The sequence below is a fragment of the Sander vitreus genome, chromosome 11, assembly GCF_031162955.1.
Source record: "Sander vitreus isolate 19-12246 chromosome 11, sanVit1, whole genome shotgun sequence".
Classification (NCBI taxonomy): Eukaryota; Metazoa; Chordata; class Actinopteri; order Perciformes; family Percidae; genus Sander; species Sander vitreus.
Genome location: NC_135865.1, coordinates 7,985,577 through 8,005,528, shown reverse-complemented (window position 1 = coordinate 8,005,528; position 19,952 = coordinate 7,985,577). Strand labels below are relative to the sequence as shown.

The following is a 19,952-nucleotide window of genomic DNA, read 5'->3' as shown; positions in this document are numbered from 1 at the left end:
ATGAAAGCATATACTCAGGTATACATTCAGGTAGTTCATCATTCAGATATGGTTATAAAATTGCTCCCATAAAGAGGATAGTCGCTATCTTGCAGTGAATTTCCTTTTCCTGGATGGTCATTAACATTTCCCTGCACTTTACAATGGACTCCTTACATTTGTTTGAGTTTGAATGGATGCAGCAGGCTACAAAGCACTTTTTATTTCCAGAATGGGTCATTACATTAAGACGCTTAAGTTCTCACCTGAACTTTAAGGGATTGTAGATATATAACAATGTAAAATTCCTTCTGCAGACTAACTGCAAAAAATACTGCTTTTTAATCAGGAATCTTCACTTTTGTCAGGTTGATTGCATGCCCCAAGCTGCTGATAGATACCATCCAGATGGTCCTCAGAAATTAAGAGTAAATGAAGAACCTTGCATTATTTTCTGTGCTTATTTGATTGCTGTGTCACTGAGATTTGTTAGAACATGAGAGATGTACTGTATGCAGATGCTTTGAAATCACTGTTAGTAGTAAAGGATCACTGTGCACATGTAACACACCTCCTCGTGTGTTCATATTGTATTCCAGATGTTGTATTGCAATTAACTGTGGTCTGCAGTGATTGAATTATTAGAAAAATAATGAAAATGTTTTGCTTTTTTCTAGTTTATGAAGGCTGTAAGATATTTGATAACTAAAAACCACACATAACTGTGGAGCAAAGCGCACAAAGCAGCACACAATGCTCTAGGATTATGTAGAATGTCTATAATTAGTCAAAGCATTAAAGACACTTCAACTAAAAATATGTCTCCACCAGGAAATAGTCCTTGGAGAAAAAAAACAAACGCTATTTTAAAGAACAAATTTACTCATCTGTAAATTCTTGATTTAGATGTGTAAATTAACTGACTGGATTCTGACTGAAGTTGGCAAAATATCAAAAAGCTGTTATATACCATGGGAAATAGAGACCCAGAGTTAGTCAGGATTTATAATGGAGGTTCCCTCACCACTAAGCCACAACAACAAGCTGAAAAAAAAGTTTCTGCACTTTGGTGTTGCTGTCTATAAGCAGAGCTGAGGAAGCAATAGGAATTCTCTTCTAAAAGTACTTTTCCTACAATCTGGTGATGAAATGTGAGTTTGGCAACAAAAAAACATCACTGTAGGGGTGGGAGAAAAAAAAGTGGTATCGCGATATTTTCCGTGGCAATACTGTATCGCTACACAGACAAGTAACGATCTATTATTATACGTATATACGTATGTTATACGTGTACTATATGTGTTGGTCAGTTTGTCAGCTTGACAATCCCATTTTTCAGCAATAAAGTTTAAGTGAGATGAACAAACGAAGAAATGTATCTTTTTAGATAAAACAGATTTACTTTTGGGGACATAATTTGAAATTGGGAAGAATTTGAAGTTGGAAAAAGGTAATAAATTGCAATATCTCGCAGAATATATATGTTTAAAATCGCAATTATATCGTATCGTCAAGTATTGTGATATCGTATCATGAGGCCTCAGGTGATTCCCACCCCTAGTATCTAGGGTGTTAGAAGTAGGGCTATCAGCATTAACGCGTTAATCACGATGCGATTAAGGGTCGAGCATAACGTGTTAATTTTTTTTTAATCGCATGCCAGCATTTATTAATGTTTTTTACACTTCACTCGGCTTTGCGTCGTGCCTAACAGGCTACTATTTTTATCCTTTGCTGCACCGTTACTTATCATCAAGCTGCCGTACTTCCTGCTGCTGCAGGCTGCAGGCATGATGGAGAAAGACCGCAGCAACACAATTCTGAATGGCACTTTTCATTTTCCAAAACTCCCGGACGGCTTGTAGAAAAGTTGAAAGCCATATGCACATTGTGTAAAGCCGAATTAAAATATCACCGAAGCACGTCAATCCTTGAGCTACCACCTACGAGCTAATTAACGTGACTCAGGTTGATGCTACCCACTAGCATGCTACCCACTCAGGCAAAGCAGTATTTTGGAGAGTGCTACTTGCCGACCTGTTGATGAAACCAAATCCAAAAAAATGACTACAGCTCTTGCAAAACGGGTGGCAACTAACTGCAGACCTGTTAGCATCGTAGAAGACTCGGTTCTTAAAGACGTACTACGGTTGGCATGTTCTGACCCGTCTCATTGCCTTCGAGGGGGACAGTAGTTTTCACGGATACACAGCCTGTACAACGAGGAGAAAGCAGCCAAACTGGAACTGCTGCAAAGTGCAAATGCTGTCTCATTAACCGGTGATCACTGGACGTCAGTGAGTAATCAAAATGATTTAGAAGCTACTACACACTATATTGACTCTGGTAAGGATAGGGATTTTTAGTTGTTTAGTTAGGTACTTGGAGGAATTGTGCAATAATGACAGATTCACACATTTTTCTTTTGTTTACAGTAAATAAATAAATACAAATCTTAAAGTAAAGTTCATAAAGTAACTTTCTTTGCATTCATTTGATTCCCAATCAAGATACACTGGTAATAATAGCTTTCCATTGTTAATATGTACTTAAAAACTGTTCTGAAATGCAAAATAATATAATTTTAATCATGTGATAAAATCCGATTAATCGCGATTAACTATAGAAGTTCAGTGATTAATCGCGATTAAAATTTTTTTATCGTTTGACAGCCCTAGTTAGACGACAATTGGTAACCATAAATATCATTTTCTGCTAATTTATCTCCCTATACTTAACATTGTTGCTTTAATCTTGATTGTTAAGTTTGTTCTGTAGTGTGATGTTAAACTTAAATCGTTTACAAAGAATGAAAACTTGCATACATTTTTGTTTTTGCATTCACACCCATGAAGCTGCCGATTTAATGCTTTTGCTAAGTTGGTTTTGCTCTGACAAATACCAATTCCTTATCAAATTCCAAATGGTTCAACCACATACGTACATATTAAACATACATGTTAAAGTTATATTACAGCATTTTACATTTTAGTTTTCTTAGTGTTTTTGTTAGTAGTTCGTATTTATTTATAATTTATTTTCCAGGGATATTAAATGTACTGTTATGATCATCTTCAATAATAGGGCTGGGTACCAAATGTAATTCTACGTTACACACAGAGATGGGGCTCACGTAGTAGGAGCTGAAAAATAAATAAGAAGATTTGTGCCGTAATGTTGTAATTTCTTTTTGTTTTATGAAATTGGTATAATTTAGGAACCGGTATCAAGGTCACGGTATTGGTATCTTTGAACGATACCCAGCCTTATTCAATAATGAATCATAAATCCAGCCACAGACATTTCATCATCACAACTGTTTAATGTGTCCTATTGCATCTGTTTAAGGTATAAAAATTAGGGCTGTCAAAATAACGCGTTCATTTTGATTAATCTGAGAAAAAATAACGCGTTAAAAAAAATAATGCAGATGAATCCATTCCATATTGACCTTTGACCTGGAGCTGTCCTAGCCACCATTCAACTGTAAAATTAAGGAGGGAGACAAGAATGCGCTGCCTGGATCATTGATTGGAACATTTACTTATACAAATCTTCTTCCTGAATAGGGTTGGGTACCGAAATCTGGTGCTAATACGGCACCTTAACGACCGGTATCTACCGGAGCGAATAGCAACGCTGATTTCGGCGCCTCATTTCGGTGCCACTGATATGTCTGCGCTTCTCTCGGATGCTCTGAAAACGGACATTACAGGCAACAGAAGAATCGCTGCACGTGACGCTAGTTAACACTTCACTCAAAAGTAGCTAACGTTAGCCTACCGCTAGCTAGTAGCTGGATTAAACACGGTTACAATGCTGACAGCTAACGCTAAACGGTGTAAAGTGTGACTGTATTTCACTGTAGAGGATTCAACACCGGGACGTTAACAGTTTGCAGCTGCCGTTGTCAGAAAAACACAGACGGTGCGTTCAATAAAACTGGTAACCTACAGCCTCATGGTGCGTTCACAGTTATTGTTAAATGCCCTTTTCCCATCTGGTGGTTGTTTTTGTCATTCAACAGCAATTTACTAGTGAAATAAGTTATTGTTATAGTTATTACATTATTATTAAATCATTTCATTTTGACCATATGCCTTAGCAATAAACAAGCCGTTCTTTAATGTCGCCGACTGTTGTTTAGTACCCTTCTTTATTTTTCTTTTTTTTTTTTTACTTTCTTAAAAAGTATCGGTTCAGGCACCGTTAAGGCACTGGGCAAAAATTATGTATGCGATTAATTTAGATTAATTAATCACAGAGTACGTAATCGATTGACAGCCCTAATAAAAATGTAAAAAGAAATGGGCCGATATACCGTTATTTATTTACAAAAATCCAAAGCAGATGGGCTCTGTGCGCTCTTTACATATTTACGTGTGTGTGTGTGTGTGTCCCTCCATAGGAAACTGGCGAAATCCACCTTTGTGTTAGTGCTGGTGTTTGGCATCCACTACATCATCTTTGTTGGGATGCCTCTTACATTTGAGGGGCCGAGCTGGGAGGTCCGCATGTACTGTGAGCTGTTCTTCAACTCCTTCCAGGTACTCAGGAATTTTTCAATTATTACAACACTGCAGCTGCTGATACGTTATGAGAAACCCAACTCACTAGTTGCCCTCTTACAGCAAGCACTCCCACAAGCATGAGCCAACTTCAGGTTGCTTCTCACATTCACAGATCAGGCAGTTCATTGATTGTCTATTTGCTGAAGGAGCTCAGTATTGCATAATTTAAAGCCCTTTGCAACTCAAAGTCAGCATAGAAACTGTCCAACTCCAACCACCACCATTTCCAGTACACACACACACACACACACACACACACACACACACACACACACACACACACAAACTAAACAACACGTTTAGAGTCATCTTCAACTTCATTAGTCTGTGAAGCAGTTTGATAATTTGGTTGATTCAGAGTCATATTTCGGTACTTTCTCAGTTTAAAAAAGCAATTTCAAATTATGTGTAGGCATGACCTTTTCTATATACTGTATATTGACTAGATTACAATTCATACCTAATCAGTTAATTGTTGACCTCAGCCTATAAAACATGTTTAACAGTGAGGAATTGTCATTTTTGTGTGGAGTTTGCATGTTCTTCTGTAAAGAGGATACATTCCTCACATGGGGAAATATTATATAATATGGAAAAGAATGCTTCCATGGGGAAATTGAAATGGATGGAGCATATTGAATTACACTACTGGAACTAAAAATAGTCACACATGCTTTTCAAATGCCTGCTCATTTCATGTAAAATCCCTTATGGAGAAAACACACCTATCTTAAATGCAGATTTGTTTTACCTAGACCACAGGAAATGTTTACTTAATAAAGTCCATGGTATTATTTCACAAAGCAACCTGTAATAGCAAGTGTTCTCACATGGCTGTTTTACATAATTGAAGCTTGATTTTAACAGTACTTAGATTTACCTGCTGTCTTATAACCTGAATATCTGAATATGTGTGAGTGTAGTCTATATCAACAACGTTTCACTTCCGGGATTGTTCAGGTGCCACCGGAAATTCCACCAGATGTCCGTCCCCTTCCACTTTCTTTGGGCTGGCATTCTAAACTCCGGTCGATTTACAAACCCCAATTCCAATGAAGTTGGGACGTTGTGTAAAATGTAAATAAAAACAGAATACAATGCAGATCCTTTTCAACCTATATTTAATACACTACAAATACAAGATATTTAATGTTCAAACTGATAAACTTTGTTTTTTTGCAAATATTCACTCATTTTGAATTTGATGCCTGAAACACGTTCCAAAAAGACTGGGAAAGTTGAGAAATGCCATGCAAGGCATACACACAGAAACGGTGAAATGAGAAAGGGCGACACCGACGGCAGATGGATGAAACAAGTGAAACTGAGACCCTAGTGTAAAATAAATCTCAATATTGACATGACATCCAACTTCCCTTACCCGAGCCACATTAACCAGCTCCAAATGGGGGATCCTGAGGCGTTCCCAGGCCAGGTTGGAGATATAATCCCTCCACCTAGTCCTGGGTTTTCCCCGAGGCCTCCTCCCAGCTGGACGTGCCTGGAACACCTCCACAGGGAGGCGCCCAGGGGGCATCCTTACCAGATGCCCGAACCACCTCAACTGGCTCCTTTCGATGCGAAGGAGCAGCGGCTCTACTCCGAGCTCCTCACAGATAACTGAGCTTCTCACCCTATCTCTAAGGGAGACGCCAGCTACCCTCCTGAGGAAACCCATTTCGGCCGCTTGTACCCTGGATCTTGTTCTTTCGGTCCCAGCCTTCATGACCATAGGTGAGGGTAGGAACAAAAACTGACTGGTAGATTGAGAGCTTTGCCTTCTGGCTCAGCTCTCTTTTCGTCACAACGGTGCGATAAATTGAATGTAATACCGCACCTGCTGCGCCGAATCTCCGACCAATCTCCTGCTCCATTGTCCCTTCACTCGCGAACAAAACCCCAAGGTACTTGAACTCCTTCACTTGGGTAAGGACTCATTCCCTACCTGGAGAAGGCACTCCATCCGTTTCCTGCTGAGAACCATGGCCTCCGATTTAGAGGTGCTGATCCTCATCCCAGCCGCTTCACACTCGGCTGTGAACCGATCCAGTGAGTGCTGAAGGTCACAGGCCGATGATGCCATCAGGACCACATCATCTGCAAAAAGCAGCGATGAGATCCCCAGCCCACCGAACTGCAACCCCTCTCCACCCCGACTACACCTCGATATCCTGTCCATAAATACTACAAACAGGATTGGTGACAAAGCGCAGCCCTTGCGGAGGCCAACATTCACCTGAAACGAGTCCGACTTACAGCCGAGAACCCGGACACAGCTCTCGCTTTGGTCGTACAGAGATTGGATGGCCCTGAGAAGGGACCCCCTCACCCCGTATTCCTGCAGCACCTCCCACAGTATCTCCCGGGAACCCAGTCATACGCCTTCTCCAGATCCACAAAACACATGTAGACCGGTTGGGCATACTCCCAGGCTCCCTCCAGGATCCTAGCGAGAGTAAAGATCTGGTCCGTTGTTCCACGACCAGGACAGAATCCGCATTGTTCCTCTTCAACCTGAGATTCGACTATCGACCGAACCCTCCTTTCCAGCACCTTGGAGTAGACTTTACCGGGGAGGCTGAGAAGTGTGATACCCCTGTAATTGGCACACACCCTCTGGTCCCCCTTTTTAAAAAGGGGAACCACCACCCCGGTCTGCCACTCCTTAGGCACCGTCCCAGACTTCCATGCAATGTTGAAGAGGCGTGTCAACCAAGACAACCCCTCCACACCCAGAGCTTTAAGCATTTCTGGACGGATCTCATCAATCCCTGGGGCTTTGCCACTGTGGAGTTGTTTAACTACCTCAGCAACTTCCACCAGGGAAATTGACGACAATCCCCCATCATCCTCCAGCTCTGCCTCTACCATAGAGGGCGTATTAATTGGATTTAGGAGTTCCTCAAAGTGCTCCTTCCACCGCCCTATTACCTCCTCAGTTGAGGTCAACAGCGTCCCATCCTTACTGTACACAGCTCGGATGGTTCCCCGCTTCCCCCCCCTCCTGAGGTGGCGAACGGTTTTCCAGAAGCACCTTGGTGCCGACCGAAAGTCCTTCTCCATGTCTTCTCCGAACTTCTCCCACACCCGCTGCTTTGCCTCTTTCACGGCAGGGGCTGCAGCCCTTTGGGCCCTTCGGTACCTTGCAACTGCCTCCGGAGTCCTCTGGGATAACATATCCCGGAAAGACTCCTTCTTCAGTCGGACGGCTTCCCTGACCACCGGTGTCCACCACGGTGTTCGTGGGTTACCGCCCCTTGAGGCACCTAAGATCCTAAGACCACAGCTCCTCGCCGCAGCTTCAGCAATGGAAACTTTGTACATTGTCAAATGCCCCCAGCTTCCACAGGGATGCACGAAAAGCTCCGCCGGAGGTGTGAGTTGAAAGTCTGTCGGACATGGGCCTCCTCCAGACGTTCCCAATTTACCCGTACTACCCGTTTTGGCTTACCAGGTCTGTCCAGAGTCTTCCCCCACCCCCTGACCCAACTCACCACCAGATGGTGATCTGTTGACAGCTCCGCCCCTCTCTTCATTCGAGTGTCCAAAACATACGGCCTCAGATCAGATGAAATGATTATAAAATCGATCATTGACCTTTGGCCTAGGGTGCTCTGGTACCAAGTACACTTATGAGCATCCCTATGTTCGAACATGGTGTTCGTTATAGACAATCCATGACTAGCACAGAAGTCCAACAACAAACAACCACTTTTAGATTTAGATCAAGGAGGCCGTTCCTCCCAATCACGCCTCTCCATGTGTCTCCATCATTGCCCACGTGTACGTTGAAGTCCCCCAGCAGAACTATCGAGTCCCCCACTGGAGCCCCATGCAGGACTCCACTCAAGGTCTCCAAGAAGGCCGAATACTCTGAACTCTTGTTTGGTTCATATGCACAAACAACAGTCAGAGTTTTCCCCCCCCACAACCCGCAGGCGTAGGGAGGCGACCCTCTTGTCCACCGGGTTAAACTCCAACGTAGCGGCGCTCAGCCGGGGGCTTGTGAGTATCCCCACACCCGCCCGGCGCCTCACACCCTGGGCAACTCCGGAGAAGAAAAGAGTCCAACCCCTATCCAGGACTATGGTTCCAGAACCGAGACTGTGCGTAAAGGTAAGCCCCACCAGATCTAACCGGTAGCGCTCCACCTCCCGCACAAGTTCCGGCTCCTTCCCCCACAGAGAGGTGACATTCCACGTCCCCAGAGCCAGCGTCTGCTGCCCGGGTCTGGTCCGTCGAGGCCCCTGACCTTCACTGCCACCCGTGTGGCAGTGCACCCGACCCCAGCGGTTCCTCCCACAGGTGGTGGGCCCATGGGATGGAGAGATAGGTGCCACGTAGCTTTTTCGGGCTGTGCCCGACCGGGCTCCGTGGCCAACCCGGCCACCAGACGCTCGCTGACGAGCCCTCCGTCTGGGCCTGGCTCCAGACGGGGGCCCCGGGCTTCCTCCGGGCAGGGTCATTCCATCTCTTCCTCGGTCACTTATAGGGTTTTTCTCTCATTCCGGAATGCTGTGTGGACTCGCCAGACCCTCCTCTGCGGTGCTGTGGAGGAAGGTCTGGCAATGTGAGACTAGTGTGTGTGTGATCAAAAGTTAACATTTCCATCAACAACGGGATATTTGCTGTTATAGATGAATAACAAGCCTACATACTCATTGCATGCCTATATAAAAAAATGACAACATATGGAAAGAACTAAATTAATGTAATATCATTATTGTAGCTTCCCACGCAAATACATTTTGTTGGGAATTTACAGAGAGCATCAGTGCACAAGATAAAAGTTCAGGCTTAAGATTAAAACAAATTAGACAAAACTGAAAGACATTAATAAATCATGTTGTAAAGCCTTTGAAGGTGTTTGGCCGTAGTGGGCCACACAAGAAGACCTTGGAGTGAAATTGACTTAAAGAGCCATCTTTAGACCAGTTACCTTTAAGAAAAAAGAATGAGTCACTATTTAAAGGATATTGAACAAAAACGTGACAAGTATCTAAGACCACAGTGGTGTCTTCACAAACAGGAAGAATGACTCATATTGGCTAGGATCACTTTGTAAATATAAAATAATTTATATAAATTACAAGACTATTGGGGGCAGAGATGCCAGTGTGGAACAGTGTACCATCTTAGTCTGTAAAAGTCTGTTTTTCTGTCTTGCCTTGTCTTGTTTACTTCCTGCCTTGTGTTTTCCCGCCTTTGTGATTTTCGGCCGCACCTTGATGTGTGTCACCTGTTCTTGAGCCCTAGTGTCACCTGTCCCTTGTTTGCTCGTTAACTCTTGTATTTAGTCTCTGTGTTTTCCTTGTCTGTTGTCAGGTCATTGTATTGTTTAGTTTTAATTAATTAGTTAATTGTGGAGTCTACCCCGTTGTCTCTGTGTTCCAGTTTTTGGTAGCCTGTTGTTTTGCTTCCTCTACATTCTGGAATGACTTTTGCCTGCTGCGTTCAGGACTCCTTTTGTTGGTATGGACTTTATGATATTAAATCCTCAAGCTCATTTTTTGCCTGCTGTCTCTGCATTTGGGTCCTACAATTCTCTGAACCATACGACATACGCAATTCTTGCTGAAATTTGAGAACTGCAGGTAAATCAACCAAACAGGATGCAACTTAAATCGCATCAATTTTATTTTTGATGTGTATTTAAATGTGTGCCAGTTTACATAAGTTACATCGAAGTGAAAGAGGCAAATTTAACGCACATGAAAAGGGTTTTGTGCTTTTGGAGAGGTCTTTGTCTGCGCATCTGTCGACTAAAGCCAAACAATGGCTTTCGTGATGGTGGCCAGAGACCCAACAAAAGCACAATTTAATGTCAAAATTGCACTGCGCCACCTGATGTGCCAAAACAATCCTCAGCTGCATTACTCCATCCATCTCAGCACGAGCACATTTGTTTGAAGCCACGTTATTACCAAACAAACCCAATTGCAAAGGAAACTGGCTTGCACCTGTGTGTACATAACAGATTAAACATTTTAATTGTATGTATTAAGGTCTATTCAACTCCACACGTGTCTATAATCAATAACTTTAGTATTTAATTTGTTTCTTCTTTTAACATTGTGATATTTCATATATTTAATGTCTCAGAACTTAACATGCTTTGTGACACAGGCCCCTAGGTTTCTAAAACACCTGAAATTTAGCCAAATCAAACCGTTTGGAGCACTAAATCAAATGGAAGCGGACCCACAACAGTGCCTTGTGAGACAATGTACTGTTGAGGCTAACTTTGCATGTTCAATCAATCAGAAAAGGAAGTTTAAAAAGAGTCAAAATAGATAAACCACACATGATGGAATCCAGGCTCTATAACATATTATAAAAGTATTGAAATGATGACAAAACATCAAGTTGGATTACACAAGTAACATTTGCATATTAATAGTGATTAAAATCACAATTGCTTTACATGCTCTTTTTCACACACCATCAGAGTGAATGTTAGGAACTATAATGGATCCAGATAAGAGAACGAGCCTGACTCTGCCGTCGGCAGTATTTGGCTATTTATCTGATGTCTTATATCGAACACATGCAATGCCGCTATGAGATGAGAACCGGATGTGGAAGATAATTAACGCACCCACTCCCGTGTGTTCACACAGACTAAGACTTTCATAAAAGAAAACAGTGATTCCTGGAGGCAATTTCTGATTAATGTTAGATCAGAGTGTTTCTTTCTTGTACACACAATATTTAAGAAAGTGGTCAACTTTTGTGAGAAGTTAAAGGTGAACTATTTACCTCGGAAAAGAGAAACTACAAAAACATAGTATAGTAGGTTCAGTCAACAGGTGCACACAAGGCAAAGATTAAGCTGCAAGGAGGCCCTGGGGCTCAAGTCACTCTCCTTTCTCTGCTAGAGTACTGCCTGGCCCCAGGCTTACTGTGGGATAATGAATTAAGAAGTACACATTTAAGCATAATAAAGAATTAATGAAGGCATTCACATTGATAAGATTGATCCTCTTAAATAGAGGGGCTCACAATTAATTAAGCAGGAGCCACCTAGGGCCTTGTGAAGTCAGTTGATATCGTGCTTTAGTGGTTTTCCTGTTATATTAGCACTGGAGATCATTTCCCCCAGAGCTGGGAATTGAGCAGTGTGCTGTCACAGATTAGCCTCTTAAAAAGTCCAAGCTCCACAAAAAATTATTCCATGTGTACATTTGTGACACAAGCCCATCTTTTCCTTGCAAGCGACTTAAAAAAAAAAAAATTCAAATTCAGGCTCATTCAGGGTTTCTGAGTTCAACAAGGCTGTGACCTTTTTCTTTAAAAAAAGTCCTGTGACTCAGTCTCATATTGTTATAGTGATGTCTAGCATTCACAATAGGATCTGAATTTTAATGTAGTCGGTGAGCCAAATATCATTTCAATTTTATAATCACTCTTGGGCCAATTGAAGGTTTAAGGCCATGCCCCTGGGCCATAGTTTAGTTTAATTAGCACAAACCCGTGAACATGTTAAAGGGACATTTTACCACCTTTTATTGAGGATATTCAATCAATACTTATGGTATATGTAGTAGTCCATTTAAGAAATACAAAAGTTATTTTAAAAACAAGTCGTTGCAGCTGTGCCTACATGTACCAGGATGCAGTGCGCCCAAGCAGCAACTTGGTTTAGGTCTCTTAGCTTTTTAGAAAAACTCACAAAATGTCAGAAAAGGAAATATTCTTACACCTAAACAGAGAAATACAACCGTACACCTTTTGGATTTAAAGTTTGTCTCTTTCATCGCACCAAGACTAGATTACCTGGTAACTCATTCATTCAAACGGAACAGAAAATAAATTTAACTCACCAAATCCACTGTAGTAAGTCTTTCCACTGTCCCAAACACAGCAACTCTGTTTTTGACAAAATAAATCCTAAATTCACAGAGTAAGATGTGAAAGTACATCGGCTCCATACGCTGTATTTCCGCTGTCTCTCTCTGCTCAGCTGCCCGTTAAACAGCAGCTCGTTGGCGGCTCTCATCACAGCTATCATCGGCGACTGGATATAGCGAAAACATGGCGAAAAACTGCCTACGCTGACATTCATTGCAGTAGAATCCAATTCTGTTCTCGCATTGAAATTCAATTTCAGCAAAGGCCACACCACTGACGGTGTTTGCTCTGGGCGCCTAAACTTCTCCGGTTCCCTGCCGCAGTCCGTATCGTGGCAGCTGCAGCCTCCATCGTCCTCTCTCTGGCTGTATACAGCGGATTATCCGAGTCAGTCAAAACACGTACATGTATTGTCACTCGTAGCATCCTCTCGTCGATGGATTTATCGCTAGTTACAAGAGCAATACAAGAGAAGAGAACAGGGAAGCTTGTAAAGTGCATTGTGACCCCAGTCACGTCACTGGAGTACGGAAGTAAAGCAGATTTTGCAGCTGCGGCCGGCTGAGGTTCAGAGACACCGAGAACATTGAAAAGAACTGCAGGCTTTTTTGACACCATGTGCCTAATTAAGATAGATAGAGACAAGGTTGAATCGCCCAATTGTCGCTTTTAAGCTTAAAACTTCTGGAACGTGCATGCATGCCTGCATGTGTGTTTTGAGTTTGAGTTACAGCTTTTATGTTCCTACAGGTCTTTATAGAGATGCACACCATTTCTGGTGCACACAGTTTTTGATCATGAACTTGTTTGATGAGAGTAAAGAGAGTAAGTTTAAAAAAAGACACATCCATCCAGTATATCTGCTTCATACTGTATCAGTGATAATAGCATTTGATTTTCAGGTACTCACAAAAGCAGCCTGGGCGCAGTGATTACTATATATATTACAGTACTATAGATCAATGCAGGTTTTCAGTCTCTCTATGTATTTTTATTTTGTTATACAATAGCCTACATGCTTGTAGGTTCAGTCAGGAAGACTATACTTTTGCATGCTTAGGCCTTCTTTATTTCTCAAGCATATGCATTCAATCCTCACACACATTCTCACTCTTTTTTCCTTGCTGTCATGTCCGGGGCTGTCAGTTATCTTATCAGCTGCTCTCATCAGCTGGTCCCATCAGCTGATCTCATCTAGCCAACATTATTAAGGCTTTATTGGCAGGGTTCTCCAAGCAATCATAAGGACGCCTCTAATTAATTCAGGGGGGGATGGGGGGGGCTTGCTTCAGTTTCTGTGCTCCTACTCTCTGGAACAAGCTGCCTGATCTCAATCACAACTGTGTCCACATTCAAAAGCAAACGTGTGTGTGTGTGTGTGTGTGTGTGTGTGTGTGTGTGTGTGTGTGTGTGTGTGTGTGTGTGTGTGTGTGTGTGAGATTTTAGGTCTTGTTTGTTTTTGTTGATTGTCCTGTGTATTCTTATTTCTATTCATGCTTTGTTTTAATGTATATGCTGTTTTTAAAGTATAGCACTTTGGGTTTATGTGTAATGAAAGGTGCTATACAAATAAAATTGGCAATGACAACAGCTCTGCGACGCACCTACATCGTCAGCCTATCATCCTGCTTCTTCCTCGTTTAAACACGATTCTCTCTCTGCCTAGTACATTCATGCTGCTGTTATGCACGCGGTATGTTCACGGCTGTTATGCTATTTAAATCTGTTCTCTCTGTTGGTGTCAACTGTTACAGTGCAAATCATCGCAAATGACAAAGCGCCCCTCCACCTCCTCATCACTGCCAGTCTTCGCAGATTCCTCAGCTCCATCAGAATCATCATCCACCACCACCAGTGTCTGGATTCCATGGGGGGATTTATCTTGCCGCTGCTCAGGGCAGACGCCCCTCAGTTACAAATCTCCCTGTCGAGTCTAAGCGCCAAAGACTTTCTGCCAAGACTTACATTTTACATATCATCTGTAAAAATGAATATTCTATCTGATCTTTACTTTATTCACTTGCCTCTCGCTGGAAATATGTTTACTTTAAACAAGGACCTCTTTTTTCAATTACATCTTTCATATGAATATTTGGTGGTTTTGTACATTTCAAACTTAACTAGAACTTTCAAGAACACATCAGATTTTCTGACCAGCTGGGGTCTTAAATGAGGATGAACCAGCGTTCACTGTATGTGTTGATTTAGACTTCTCAGAGAGTCACTGCCTCGTTGTCCCTCACCAGCAAAGATATGCAGTGAAGCACTCAAACACACACACACACGCTCAAAAACACATTGTGTTCAGAATAATAGCAGTGTGTTTAAAAAAAGTGAATAATGCTCAAAATCCTTAGAATAGCTTTTAATTCCATAATATCAATGCATTGGGAACACTGCACATTCATTTCCAAATCAAAACATGACCAAAATTGATCAAGTTTGTGTTATACCTTTACAGAAAGTGAAGATAGTTGCATAACCATTATTTCTGAGAACTGCTTCACATCTGTGTTGCATGGAGTCGACCAACTTCTGGCACCTGTGAACAGGTATTCCAGCCCAGGACGATTGAACTACATTCCACAATTCCTCTGCATTACTGGGTTTTGCCTCAGAAACAGCATTTTTGATGTCACCCCACAAGTTTTCTATGGGATTGAGGTCTGGGGATTGGGCTGGCCACTCCACAACATCAATCTTGTTCATCTGGAACCAAGACTTTGCTTGCTTACTGGTGTGTTTTGGGTCATTGTCTTGTTGAAAAACCCATTTCAAAGGCATTTCCTCTGCAGCATAAGGCAACATGACCTCTTCAAGTATTTTGATGTATTGAAACTGATCCATGATCCCTAGTATGCAATAAATAGGCCCAACACCACAGTATGAGAAACATCCCCATAACATTATTTTTGCACCACCATGCTTTACTGTCTTCACAGTGTACTGTGGCTTGAATTCAGTGCATGGGGGTCATCGGACAAACTGTCTGCGGCCCCTAGACCCAAAAAGAACAATTTTGCTCTCATCAGTCCACAGAATGGTAGTTTTTTCCCATGTCGTTCAGGCTTTGGATGCCATTTCAAGGCATTTGAAATCATTTTGGCTGAGCAGCCTATAATTCTCTTATAATTTTCTTTAATCAAAGTCCGCTGTTCCTCAGAGCAATGTCTGGAACGACCCATTTTGCTGAGTATTTCAGTGTGAAATGCATTATAACCAGCATGCACAACATTTGCTTCCTTCCTTCAACATGGGCCATAACTGACACCTGTTTCTTCACAGAATCAATCACCTCACTAATTGAACACAACACTGCTATTATTTTGAACATGCCCCTTTCAATTACAGATTCAATTACACAGAATGAGCAGCATGCATGTCTGTTGGGTCTGTTGGTTTACTATGACTCTACAACACTTACTAGTAAATTATTTGCCATGTAGAAATATCACTTCTACCAAAACACAACTGTACATGGACACACACCTGCCCATCTTCCCAAAACCCATCGTTTTCACAGACATTCGGCCTCATTTATGAAACGTGCGTACGACCTAAAACAGGCGTAGGATGGGCGTTCGCTGATTCCTACGCAAAGCAAGGCATTTATCAATTTGAACGTGAGCATAGGCTGCGATAAAATCTCACGTCTAGTCTGAACTCGTGCACGCAAGTTTTCGCGTCAGTGCGGACTTGCGGTGCAGCATATAATCAGTTTAACAGGAGAAGTCATCAGTTGATCACTTATCAGCAATGGCAGATCTGGCTCTTTTAGAAGACCTCTATGCGCCGGTACAACGCGCAACGGGCCACGGTGGAGCGCTCCATCGGATCGATTAAGGGCAGATAGCTCTGTCTTGTATCAGCAGGGGGGAGGACCCTACTATACATGCCAGAAAAAGTCTGCAACATTGTTTTAGCCTGTGGGGTTCTGGAGCCAGATGACCCGATGCCCAGAGAGCAGTGTCCAGCACAGCCCTGACTGGGGGCTATATGAAGGAGACAGGATATTATTCCTCACTTTTAAAAGGTATAGTGTTATGTTTGGCAATGATACTCAATACAGGAAACATGACGATGCACAACATTTTTATTTATTCTTCAGGTTTTTGGTTCTCTTTTAAAGTGTTATTAATCGCTGCAAGTGAACAATTTATTTCTGCCATTGACAGAGTTATTTCGGCTTGTTTTTCCAGCCCCTCTGCTGTCAGGGTCGGGGTGGTCGGAGGACACACACTCTCCCTCACAGCTCACAGTTGCCTGGCTCGATCGGACCGATGAAAAGAAACATTCAGTAAAATAAACTCTGTTACTGTGTGTTTATTTAAATATAGGTACACCATGTATGCCTAAGAGACTGCAATATAAGCCTGTATATTACTAGGACTATAGCATACGTATGTCAAGGATGTATACATTATATAAACTTCAGCTGGAGTCCGATTTACTACGGCAACACTGTTGACCAAATCAGTGATCGCTTTCCATTCCACATTCTTTCTACAGCCTTTAATAAGTTTTCAGGCTGCCAAATCTACACACGTTGGTGCAAATGAACCTGAGACATCAGGGATTCAATCTCCACCTCTGAAAAGTGTCGCTTCTTAGCCGGATTATGTCGTAAATTGTAGGGGCGAGGCCTCAAAACTGAGAACATATTGGGGCGTAATATTTAAACTACAATTGTTTCCATCCACTGCATTTATCAATGTACAACCATTCTTACGCTCTGATTGGTGTGATACGAACGTTTCATGAATCACACGTGAAGCCTGTCGTAAGAGGATTTCTGCGCTCATATCTGCGCTGGTTTCTACGTTAGGTTGATAAATGAGGGCCTGTGTCTCTCTTTTAAACTTCTTATCGTAGCGGGAAGCAGGAACACAAAGTGAAACAGGTCAGAGAGATTACCATTTCTGTTTTTCCAAAAGCACTATTTGAGGAAACGATAAATTGGTGACCTGGAACATCCTTATTAGCTTTTGGTAATAGTATTCGTATTGGACTCAGATAAGAATGACACTTGATCAACTTAACTGATTGTTATCATCATTACTGTATATGGAGTAGGTTCTCAATTGATCCCACTGAGATCTGAGCTTCTATTTCAATCTCTTCCTTCCAGGGCTTCTTTGTGTCCATTATCTATTGCTACTGCAACGGAGAGGTAAGTGGATTGTTTTTTTCAAATCCCACTGATCACACAGAAAAAGCACAACACCGCAAAGCTAAAGCAAATTAGTGTGTGTGTGTGTGTGTGTGTGTGTGTGTATATATGTATATGTGTATATATGTATATGTGTGTGTGTGTGTGTGTGTGTGTGTGTGTGTGTGTGTGTGCAAACTTTAGTTTGATTTCCATTTAAGCGTTGCCACTGATAATGGTATAATTACTCCAGGCACACACAACCCAGGGTCTGGCTGAAGAAGTGAAAGAGTGACATTAGCTACTTGTCCTCCTTCATTCTATCCATTTCCTGCCTTCTACAGTAAAATTAAATGTGATGAAAAGAGCTGTCATGATATCAGACATTCACTCTCTGTCTCCCTCTACTTATAAACTGTAGGGCAATTGTGCAGCCTTGCTTTTTGTCCACTTAAAAGGGATTTTTTTTTGCTACTGACTCAGATTGTTACTAAAAGTGTCTGACAACATCGACCCCAGGACATGACTTTTTGTCCGAAGACAGCGGTGTGGAGTCGAACACCAGTAGAAAAAGGCGTTCAGAGTCTGTTGTTTCGGAGTAGGCTACAGAATCTATAGGCTCCTGTCATCTAAAAGATTGTCAGTGCCATGGCTCAATATTTAAATGATTTTGACAATGTGGATATGGTTGTTATAGTTAGATGACCACCTGTATTTATTTGAGCCAAGTACAACGTTACGGACGGAGAGAAAGAGAGAGAGAGAGCGAGACCGGGCGGAGGAGGGTGAAGCAGCGGCTGGAGGGCTGCGAGGCTCGGGATATTGGTAGTGCTCCCGTGGGTGCTGTGCCCCTATATGCCCAAAGAATATGTTGTCAGGAGTGGGACCTGTTGCTGCCAGATATCCGTGGTCTGGATGTGTCCAGTGATATACCTCTGACACAACGCTGTGTCCCCGCGTCTTTATCCCTTCTTGAGTTCCACTCTCCACACCGCTTTCTTCGGACAAAAAGTCGCGTCCTGAGATTGATAATGTTGTCAGACACTTTTAGTAACAATCACTGGCAAAACAAAACAAAAAAAACCTTTTAGTGGACAAAAAGCAAGGCTGTGCAATTGCCCTATTAGGTTACATTGCAGCTCGGTTCGCCCCGGCCCGTCATTGCGATCTCGATCAATACTGGACCAGTCTTAAAGATTTTTGGTCACATCAGTCTATTAGAAACATATGCATGGGGAAATGGGGTCCAGGTTTTCTTTTACTTGCACTGAGTGAGTGCAGGCTGTCTCTTTCTTGTTCCGATTGTTTCTTGTCTTATTTTGCCTTTTGTATGCGCTTGTCCTTATATTGTCATACTAAAAATTTCCATTAAGTGAAATTTTGAAAAATACAAAAACAGCATTTGTAGAAACCTAAAATAAAAAGAATGACCCTATACCAAGGAAAATATCAAAAAAATAAAGCTAGTTTTCTGCACTGTGATAATTTTGCAATTTAATTCTCTATATTGAAAGCCCTTGTTCTTCCTATCCCCACAGGTCCAGGCAGAGATGAAGAAAACATGGACACGCTGGAACCTGGCCTTTGAGTGGGAGGGCCCGGTGGTCTGTGGCCGCTACCGCTACGGCTCCGTCGTCGTCGGCATCAACAACAACAACAGCACCAGCAGCCAGTCCCACCTGGCAGGGGCTGGCCATTCCACACGCTCCACCACACTTGTTTCAAGCCATGTTTATCGTAGCACAGGTCCCCCCATGGTCTGCATGCACGCCACCCTCCCAGGATACGTGATCAGTAACTCGGACCCGTCCATACCTGAAGAACCTGAAGACAGCGGCCCCAAGCAGGTGGACGATATCTCGCTGAAGGAAAACCTTCCCGTTCCTAGTACCTGCACAACAGCTGACGATGAGGAGGAAACACTGTAGCAGTAGTCTACAACAAGTCAAAACATGCGGCAGAGAGAGACCGATGAAAAAGGGTGCTGTAGTGGTTTGTGTAACCCATTTCACTTCGTTGTCATTTAAACTCTAAAGAGGGTATCAAAGGCAAACAAAAGATTTGACTGTATGTACAAGAAACAGAAAAAAGTCTTGAACCCCCTTATGAAAAAGAACTTAAAGTACATGGTTAAAAAAAAAAAATAAAAAATAAAAAATCAATGACGACGATGATAGTTTGACACAGACCATGAACCTGAAAGCAGATGTTTAATATATCTGACTTATAAATTCCACAGCTACACTTTTCACTCGCTGTGTCAACATTTTTTAGCTTTGGTGTTGGATGTTGTTGATCGCTGATGGAGATGCAACTCGTTCAACTAACAAAAAAAATCTAATATGATGTGCCAGTGTTGGTACTTTGAGGGAGCTTGGCTGCTGCACCGACGCTCTCACTGA

The 19,952-nt window shown here is 42.3% G+C and overlaps 1 protein-coding gene across 1 annotated transcript in view; it reads left to right on the top strand.

Annotated features, from left to right (window-relative positions):
• pth2ra (parathyroid hormone 2 receptor a) overlaps positions 1 to 19,491 on the top strand; it is a 76,708-nt gene extending 57,217 nt beyond the window's left edge. Inside the window, exons 13-15 of the mRNA XM_078262872.1 lie at positions 4,388 to 4,526; positions 17,530 to 17,571; positions 19,089 to 19,491. Of these exons, the coding sequence (XP_078118998.1) occupies positions 4,388 to 4,526; positions 17,530 to 17,571; positions 19,089 to 19,478 (571 nt within the window). The 3' untranslated portion in view covers positions 19,479 to 19,491. The remainder of the gene's footprint in view (positions 1 to 4,387; positions 4,527 to 17,529; positions 17,572 to 19,088) is intronic.
• Positions 19,492 to 19,952: the final 461 nt, after the last annotated feature.